Source organism: Lactuca saligna, chromosome 8 (genome assembly GCF_052625555.1).
Source record: "Lactuca saligna cultivar CGN05327 chromosome 8, ASM5262555v1, whole genome shotgun sequence".
Classification (NCBI taxonomy): Eukaryota; Viridiplantae; Streptophyta; class Magnoliopsida; order Asterales; family Asteraceae; genus Lactuca; species Lactuca saligna.
The window spans coordinates 9,299,810-9,309,545 of NC_136424.1; the positions used below are offsets into that span (position 1 = coordinate 9,299,810).

A 9,736-nucleotide genomic window follows, 5' to 3' on the forward strand; every position below is an offset into this window, starting at 1 on the left:
TTAATTTGCATGAAATAATGAAATCTAGTTGCCCGAAATGGATGAACATTAAAATATGTAATTATTGTGCAGTAAAAGAATATATCTAAAATGAAATTGATCTAAATTACGTAAATTTTATGCATTTATTCTAATTGATATGTCTTAATATTTATATTCAATATTTTATTTAATTGTTGTGTTCCGATCCTATTGTGCGTCTGTTCATTCTTCCTTTCGCGCGAATACCTCTCCGTGTTCTTCCCTGACGAAATGAACAAAATTGTGATCCAAATTCTACTCTGAAAAACCTAGAAATCATCATCTTCGATCCCTTATTTTTCTCTGTATAAAATACTAGAGATCACACTCGGAAAATGTCGTGAACAACAACATTATCTCTAATGTCAATTCCACCACCTTCGTCAGAATCCGAACAAACCGCATACAATTCCATTGATCATGTCTATAGAAACCTTCATCAGAATTGTCAAACCTCCCATTCAATCGTTAAATTGAGGAAAATCCCTCCGATCCCGATCCGTCAGAGCCAGAGCATGGCTGCAATGGCGGAAAACAACGAAGGCGAGTGCAGTGACGATGGTGACGGTGACGGTGATGGTGATAGCAAAGATGATGCAAATTACGATCGTCAGTTGGAGGAGGATTACATACTCCATGCTTCATCCCTTGGCCTAAACCACATTCGCACTTGCTCTGTACCTTCGCCTCTTAGGGTCGTTTCTCCGTCTGTTACCCCCTCAAAATTGGGTATTAGTAATAAAGATAAGACTTCAACTCCTCCTCCTCGTGAAGTACACACAAAACAATTTCCTAGAATCACTGATCCAGGTTACGTAATCCTTTGCTCTCCGGTTAATATACCAGATTGTTCATTTTGAGATGGGGATTTGGATATAGTACTCGTATGTAGTTTAGAAAAAAGGACTAATATAATACCATAAATGCGATTATCCATGACAGAGATGATTAGATTTGTTAGTTCTTAGAGTAATAGTCCTGCTTCAGCCTAGTGCAGGTAGTAAAATTAACTGCAATCTAGAATTATTTGAGTGTTACTATCAAAACATTTATGCGCAATGTTACTATCAAAACTAGATATAATATTCGGGTCCTCCATCTACTATTTCAAGCTTCCATATAAGTTATTAAATTGGTAAACATTTGAGCAGAGTGTTGAAGCTTGATCTACCATTTTGACATTTTCAGTGCTTTTTGTATTTGCTAGGCAAGAAGGTATCATGGAGTCAATCTAAATCCTTACGAGTCCTTCCACCAGCCATTGGTGGACTGGAGGTAATCTACTTTATACTAGATAGGTTATTGCCGAGGCTGATAGGCTTGATTTGCCCAACTCTCATCTTCTATATATTTCCCAGCTTTCTTCTTTATTGAAGCAATATGTGGCTCATATTGTGAGTGGTTGCAGGGTAATGCATCTCTTTCCAAGGAGCTGCAATCTCCAAGATTCCAGGCCATATTACGTGCTACAAGTGGTCGTAAGAAGAGAGTTGCAGATATCAAAAGTTTCTCTCACGAGCTCAGTGCCAAAGGAGTAAGGCCTCTACCTTTCTGGAAATCTCGTGGATTTGGGCGTGTGGAGGTATTTCCTTGTTCTCATAGTTGACGTTCTTCTGATGCTCACATTAATTAGTTCACGCTTAACCTGTTTGCTCCATGCCATTGCAATATATATCAAGTTCAGGAGATTCTGGTGATGCTCAGGGGAAAGTTTGATAAATTAAAGGAAGAAGTCAATGCTGATCTGGGAATCTTTGCTGGAGATCTGGTCGGCATTCTTGAAGAAACATCAGTATCTCACCCCGAATGGCAAGAAAATTTGGAGGACTTGTTAATTATAGCAAGAAAGTGTGCAAAAATGACATCCAATGAATTTTGGCTGAAATGTGAAAACATTGTTCAGATCTTAGATGATAGGCGCCAAGATTTATCCACTGGTATCCTCAAACAGGTGCATACCCGTCTTCTATTTATACTTACACGATGCACTCGGCTTGTTCAGTTCCATAAAGAGTGTGGTTATGAAGAAGGCCACCACATTTTAGGTCTTCACCAGCTAAGCGATCTTGGTGTCTATCAAAAAGTTATAGAGTCTACATACCAGAACTTCAGTAGCTCATTAGAAGAACCTGAAGTCGCCGAAACACAAATTACCGAAAACGCCCATGAAGGGAGTGAGGAACAAAATCAAGAAAAAATGAATTTAGATGGAGGAATCGACAATGTGGAGGTTGACACTGCAAAAAGTGTGGCTTCATCCGCGAGTAGCTACAGAATGTCTTCTTGGACGAAGTTTCCATCTGCAAAGAATCTCAAAGGCTTAGATGAGATTGACTCCCCAACAAAAGAAGTCTCTGACCAATTAGAACCTAAAGATGACCATGTCTTGAATATTGAAATACCAATCTGCCCTCCTAAGAACTTGGAGACACCATCAAATCTAACAAGAGTATCATCCGGGGTTTCTGTAGGTCAACATCATGCAGCTTATGAGAGTTCATTGATTTGTCGTATATGTGAAGTTGAAATACCCACTGTACATGTGGAGGAACATTCTAGAATATGCACCATTGCTGATCGATGCGACTTAAAGGGTTTAACAGTCAATGAAAGACTGTGTAGAGTCTCAGAAACTCTTGAAAGGATCATTGATTCATGCACACCCAAAAGTGCAGATATTGCTGTTGGATGCCCAGATATTGGGAGAGTATCTTTATCCAGTACACCAGAAGATTCTGATGAATCATCACCCAAAAATCACCGTTTGTCCTGTCAATGCTCTGAAGAGATACTTGAATGTGTCCATGGAGTTGATGCTCCTTATGTGATGGAGAATCTACAAAGTTTACCAGACATGAATAGTGAAACACGTGGAAACTTGACACCTGTCACATCATCATGTTACAAAGCCTCATCAGGTGGAAGCTTGACTCCTAGATCACCTCTACTAACACCACGAGCCAGCCAGATTGAGGTGTTCTTGAGTGAAAGGAAGACATCTGAGCATGAAAACTGGCAGCAGGTTTGATATTGTTTTGACATGTTATTGGAATTAATGATGTTATGATGCTGAAAACATCCATGAAATGACAGATACACAAGCTACTGGAAATTTCTCGATCTGTGGCCAGTATCAACACTAATGAATACAGTGCCCTGGAGATCATGCTTGATCGTTTAACAGACCTTAAATATGCTATCCAGGACAGAAAGGTGGATGCCCTTGTTGTCGAAACATTTGGTAGACGTATAGAGAAACTATTACAGTGAGTAAACTAACTAATTCACCAATCATAAAAAAACTAGTATTACTCAGGTTTAGTTTATTATTTATTTATTTATCTCTTCCAGGGAGAAGTATGTAATTCTTTGTGGGCAGATAGAGGATGATAAGATAGAATCATCAAGTAACTTGGCGAATGAAGATAGTTCAGTAGAAGATGAGACAGCTCGTAGTAGTCTACGCGCCAGCCCTGTGAATACATTCTCTAAAGATAGGACATCAATTGAAGATTTTGAAATTATAAAACCAATCAGCAGGGGTGCATTTGGACGAGTTTTTCTAGCCAAAAAAAGGGCAACTGGTGATGTATTTGCCATAAAGGTAAGGGCTGAAGTAAATTCTGTCCAGAAACATCTATAAGTGCTTAAGTTAAAAAAGAAGCAGACTCCCTCCCTCCCCTCCCTTAGTCTGTGTTTACTTACTAAAAGAAGTTATTTTGGAAAAAGTATTGCAGGTTTTGAAGAAGGCTGATATGATTCGTAAAAATGCAGTTGAAAGTATCTTGGCTGAACGGGATATATTGATATCAGTTCGAAATCCTTTTGTGGTGAGAAGAAAATAAAAAAATATTTTTTGGTTCAGCAACTGTGTTTGTGTAACTTGACTTCATTAATTAAGTTGTTTTGACTTAGGTTCGGTTTTTCTACTCATTCACATGCAAAGAAAATCTGTATCTGGTAATGGAGTTTTTAAATGGAGGGGATCTTTTCTCTTTGCTGAGAACTCTAGGCTGCTTGGAAGAGGACATGGCACGTGTCTATATTGCAGAACTTGTAAGTTTTTTCTCTTTCTTTTCTGGTATAACAAATGTACTTTGTTTTCTACTCTTATGGGTAAACACTAAAGCAGATCTTCATTCATATTGTTATTGAAAAGAGAGTAAAAAGTAGATTGCTTTTACAGGCAATTTGGTCTTCTTTTCTCCAGCTTCATATTTTTTTGATTGGTTTTAGGTTCTTGCACTGGAGTATTTACATTCTTTGAATATCATTCACCGAGACCTGAAGCCTGACAACTTGTTGATTGGTCCAGATGGCCATATCAAGGTAAGCATCTTTTTTTTTTTTTTTTTTTTCTTTTACTTCAAAAAAATAAATAAATTGAATTAGTTATTATAATAATAAAATGATTATTTGTTACAGCTGTCAGATTTTGGGCTATCGAAGGTAGGTCTGATTAACAGTACAGAGGACCTATCAGGTGGGGTATCAGAAAACAGGACCTCTATTTATGGGGAAAATGATGTTGCTGCTACACCAGGAAGAGAACGTCAAAAACAGTCTGTTGTTGGGACTCCCGACTATCTGGCTCCTGAGATACTTCTAGGCGTGGGACATGGTTGGAATTTATTTTATTTTTCAAATGTCTTTCTGCTTATTACTTTTTATATATAAAGTTGAAAGTTGAAACACTTAATTCCTTTCCTTTTCCATTGTTGTAGGTGCAACAGCTGACTGGTGGTCTGTTGGTGTTATTCTTTTTGAGCTGCTTGTAGGGATACCACCTTTTAATGCAGAATCTCCACAGGTACTCACTTTACTCACTCATAAAAATATGACACTTTAATTTGTTGTAGAATGTAGATTGCATTGCATAAAAAGGTAACAAACCTACTTTAATTAGTCATCTTCTCATTATTTGAATTGGGTTGGGGGTGCAGCAAGTTTTTGCCAACATTATGAACAGAGATATACCATGGCCCAAGATTCCTGAGGAGATGAGCTTTGAAGCTTATGATCTGATTAATAAGTAAGTTTCTAGTTGTTTATCAATCAATTCAATCATCACATATTCATACATGATACATAATTATGTTTATTTCAGGTTGCTGACTGAAAATCCAGCTCAACGCCTTGGTGCCATAGGGGCTGTACAGGTGACATTTTCTCTCTCCATTATTAAATATTAAATACATACCTATATATATATATATATATATATATATATATATATATATATATATATATATCAAACAATAAAAAAAAAAAAAAAAAGGCAACGACAAAGAGGTAGGAAGGTAAGTGATAAATAATGTGCGTGATTTGTTTATTTATGATAAACAAACAGGTAAAGACACATCATTTCTTTAAGAATATCCACTGGGACACACTTGCAAGGCAGAAGGTAATTTCATTTATTTTCCACTTTTCTTGTAAGAAGAAAATATAAGAGTTGAGTTGTGTGTTTCAATCAGGCGACATTCATACCATCTGCTGAGACTCTGGACACGAGCTATTTCATGAGCCGGTATATTTGGAATCCAGAAGATGAACATGTTGATGGAGGCAGCGATTTTGATGATATGTCTGATACAGGCAGCACATGTGGTGATAGTTCATTCGGCAATATGCTAGAGGAAGAGGTATGATCTCATATCCATGCATCCTTTTTCACACACACACACACACTATATCTTTACCTATACCTGGTTTCTTTTGTAATCCTTTATCATTTGGTTGTTTGATTAAGCAGGGTGATGAATGCGGTAACCTGGCAGAATTTGGTGCTTCAACTCTCAATGTCAATTACTCATTCAGTAATTTCTCATTTAAGGTATAATAACCAACACTTTTTCTATATATATATATATATATATATATATATATATATATATATATATATATATATATATATATATATATATATATATATATATATATATAGAGAGAGAGAGAGAGAGAGAGAGAGAGAGAGAGAGAGAGAGACATATCATCAATTAAACACATTAATTTAATTTTTGTTTTTGATCAGAACTTATCTCAGCTGGCTTCTATCAATTACGACATGCTTGTAAAGAGTGCTCAAGACTCGATAGACAGTTCTACTAAACCACCAGTACCATGACAACCTACCTAATCAATCATATCATATCATATCAGTGCTTCCATTTAGCTGCTGCTGCTGCTGCTACCTGCTTAATTCCTGGGCTGAATGCTTTACTTGTTCTTCATTCATATTCCATTTCTTGCATATATTCCAGTTCCACCACCTCTCAAGGCTCAAAACGATCACAATAACTTAATTATGAGATCATAGGAATTAATAATTTTCTACATCATTCATTCATAGGAATTAACAACCCCTTTGATTCAACTCGTAGAAAAAAAAATCCTAAATTGTATCCTCCCTAATTTTCTTTTAAATTAAACCATCTTCTCTTGTACACATTTTTTTTTTTTCAGTACCAAATAAATAAATCCCAACTTTTGGTTTTCTCTGGGATCCTTTCCTTTTCTTAAGAGGGAAAAAAAATGAAACCAAACCTTTGTTTTCCACAAAAAGAAATAATGTACTAATGGAGCAACTTTCTAGGATATAGTTTAATAGATGGAGGAGTACAGAGTTATATCATGTATGATCAGTATATTTGTACTAATCATTATGATTTATGTCTATATTTCATTGCAAAATAACCATCAGATATTGTGACAACAACCAGTCCAAAACCTAGTGCAAAATCAGTTTGCTACTAATACGGTGATCAAAATCAGTTTAAAACCTATACAAAATCCAATGTTTAATGTAGTAGAAAATATTGTTTTGATTCATCACTTTTTGAAATTGTTGATACAAGAATTTGGAGGCTTCCTAAGAAAGGTGTCCGTAACATTCCGTTCCCGAGTTCAATTTAAAGAGAGAAAAGAAAGGAAATGGGTGGAAGTCAGAGGAAAGTAAGAGAAATTGATATTTCCGAGTTTCATTAAAGGAGGGAAGTGGAAGGAAATTGAGGGATCACTTTCCCTCCTAACTTTCCTTCCGATTTGGAAGGATTTGGAGAGAAAGAACAAAATGTTTAACTTTCCTTTCATTTCTCTCAAACTCGGGAACACAAAAGATAAATTTATTTTCCTTTTTCATCTCTTCTTTTCTCTCCTTACTTTCTTTTCTCTTCTCTTCTCTTCTTTTCTTTGCTACAACTCGGGAACGGAGTGTAAGTGATACGGATGGTCGAGAAACACCAAGGGAAAATTAAAAATACAAAAATGTTTTTTTTGACCCCTTTCCAACCTACCACGCAAGTTTTGTTAAATTATAACACTAAAATAAATGAAGTTTAGTAAATGCGTCAAAAGTTGCGTAACATAAAGACCTTTTATCCGGTTTCAAATCAGTTTCGTTCCGGTTTCATAATAGAATCAGATATGTTAGCACGAAAAACGGTTTACCCACTTTGCAAAATCCAAACCACTCGTGATCAAATTAATATATTCAGTTTTTGCACCTCTAGGCCCATAAGACCTAAAGGGTGGGTAGTCCTGACTCTTTGAATAATATAACTGGGCTTTGGAGGGTTTGGGTAGGCATGGGCCATGGTCTTGAATAATATAAAAGCGTTTTGAACCATCATGATTAATTGAAAAATTAAAAAAACAATTACAAAAAAGAAAGTGATTCGAAAATAATAATTTTTTGCCATACACAATATTATATACGTTATAGAGTTGTACAGTATAATATTTTAAAACACTAATTATTATGTACGAAGAAAAATTATTGTGTACAAACAATCTACCTTACAAAAATAGTTAAATAAATGTATTTGAGTTGGGTGAGGGTTTTAATAAAAGGGAAGAAGTTCAAAGAACTATTGCACCAATTGCATTTTGGTTGTAATTTTTTTTTGTTCACGTAGTTCTTAAATTTTTTTATTTTTTTTATTTTTTTTATTTTTTAAAAATTTTTCTTTTTGGCGTCAAAACAAAACAAAATACATGAAGTTCGGTAAAATGCGTAGCAAAGCAATATAACTTTTTTTTATTTGCGTCAAAACAAAACAAAAATAAAATTTTACTCTAGAAATTGATTTTTATATTTTATGAAAAATATTATAGAATAAGTATTAAATCAAATACAACCGCAAACGGTTGAACTATAAAGCGAATATATACTCCTATAGATACACCCTCTCCCATCTTCACCCCCCACCAAACATGGCAAACCTCACACTCACACTTTTCACTCTCGCTGTCCTCTTCCTCGCCGGAACCATCACCGCCGACTACATTACATCTTCTTGCACAGTCACCACCTACCCTCGTTTATGCGTCCAATCTCTTTCTCCCTACGCAGAAACTATCAAACACAACCCGGCTGAGTTGGCTCGGTTTGCGTTGAAAGTAACCCTAAACCAGTCTGAATCGGCCCAATCTTTCCTCCAGAAGCTGACGGAATCCAAATGGTTGAACTCCCGAGAGCGTTCCGCTGTAGGAGATTGCTTGGAGGAAGTTAATGACAGTTTGGACAGGGTCAGAAATTCGATCCGTGAACTCAATGGCGTGGATCGGGTCAAAGGTCGGGAGTTCCTCTTGCACATGAGCAATGTTCAGACATGGATTAGCTCAGCCCTGACCGACGAGAATACTTGTATGGATGGGTTTTCGGGTCAGGAAATCGGGGGCCCGGTCCAAAGTTCGGTTCGGATCCAGATCAGTGATGTTGCACATTTTACAAGTAATGCTCTTGCATTAATTAACCATTACCTGATACTATGATTTTAGTTTTAGGTTGTTATAAGTTTGAGTCTACTTTTTTTTTTTTTTGAGCTTGTGATACATCATAATTTACAAAAGAAATTTTATGTTTGAAGATGCTACAATAATATGGTCTAGTGGTATTACGAACCCTTTTGAAATAGGATAAAAGAAAGGTGTAGTCGTGTAGAGTAGAGATGGTAGAATGACTGCTTCGGTATTTGAAACACAAGAACTATTGTTGGTAACGTATATAAAGTTTTTGATTTAATTATGTATCAACATATAATCCGATTTATTTCGTGGGCCATTATATATAATCCGATGAACTCTTTTTCTTCACAAGTATGCATGAGTTGCATATTGATGTTGCCCAATTTGCCCATGATGTGCATGGCAGCATGAAAGTTTTATTACGAATGAACTTAAAACCAACTATTGAAAACATTTTTTTTTTTTAATATTGAAAACGTAATAGTGAATGAAAATTTTAGGACTTTGATGTTCTAATGGTAAACAAATATCTAGTGCGAAACATTACGAATATATCATCATTAACTAAAATTTTTAATTATTGTTATATGTTAGAGAAAACATTATATTTATGTTAAAGATTGATAAAGAAAATCAAGATCTTTTAATACAATAAACATAATTTGGAATTTAAAGAGTGTCAGACTTTATGTACCATAGCCATGTGAATTCTGTTATAAATAATTCCTGCCACTACATGAAACTAAAAAAAATAAATATATGAAAAGGAGGTAACTAAAAGCTTCAAAACAAATAGTTGTCGCCCTTTAATAATTTCTTCATGTTGAAGTTCCCCAAGACGTAACGGTATACGCTAAAGACTCACGGATTTTATTTACTTGCGAGGAATCCGTTCTTTCCAGGCAACCGTTATATATTTTAAAATAAAGAATTTTGCTGCTGATTCGGACTTTTCATTGGCCGAGCC

General features: G+C 35.6%; 1 protein-coding gene and 1 pseudogene across 1 annotated transcript; both read left to right on the forward strand.

Annotated features, from left to right (window-relative positions):
• Positions 1-204: 204 nt before the first annotated feature.
• On the forward strand, positions 205-6,631 carry IRE (AGC (cAMP-dependent, cGMP-dependent and protein kinase C) kinase family protein). The gene is made up of 17 exons (XM_078971249.1): positions 205-831; positions 1,229-1,296; positions 1,430-1,603; positions 1,706-3,043; positions 3,115-3,287; positions 3,373-3,625; positions 3,759-3,851; positions 3,937-4,077; positions 4,258-4,350; positions 4,447-4,642; positions 4,746-4,831; positions 4,965-5,053; positions 5,129-5,180; positions 5,372-5,428; positions 5,499-5,666; positions 5,777-5,857; positions 6,056-6,631. The coding sequence occupies exons 1-17, from the start codon at positions 384-386 to the stop codon at positions 6,146-6,148; spliced, it is 3,603 nt and encodes a 1,200-aa protein (XP_078827375.1). The 5' UTR covers positions 205-383; the 3' UTR covers positions 6,149-6,631.
• A 1,581-nt stretch (positions 6,632-8,212) lies between these two features.
• Positions 8,213-9,120, forward strand: LOC145011997 (21 kDa protein pseudogene; annotated as a pseudogene).
• Positions 9,121-9,736: the final 616 nt, after the last annotated feature.

What these genes read in the sequence shown, in the direction of transcription:
- IRE (XM_078971249.1), top strand. Translation starts at nt 384, where the DNA reads ATGTCAATTCCACCACCTTCGTCAGAATCCGAACAAACCGCATACAAT. An exon ending in AGCATGAAAACTGGCAGCAG is followed by an intron (nt 3,044 to 3,114) that starts GTTTGATATTGT and finishes ATGAAATGACAG; the next exon opens with ATACACAAGCTACTGGAAAT. An exon ending in GTGATGTATTTGCCATAAAG is followed by an intron (nt 3,626 to 3,758) that starts GTAAGGGCTGAA and finishes AAAGTATTGCAG; the next exon opens with GTTTTGAAGAAGGCTGATAT.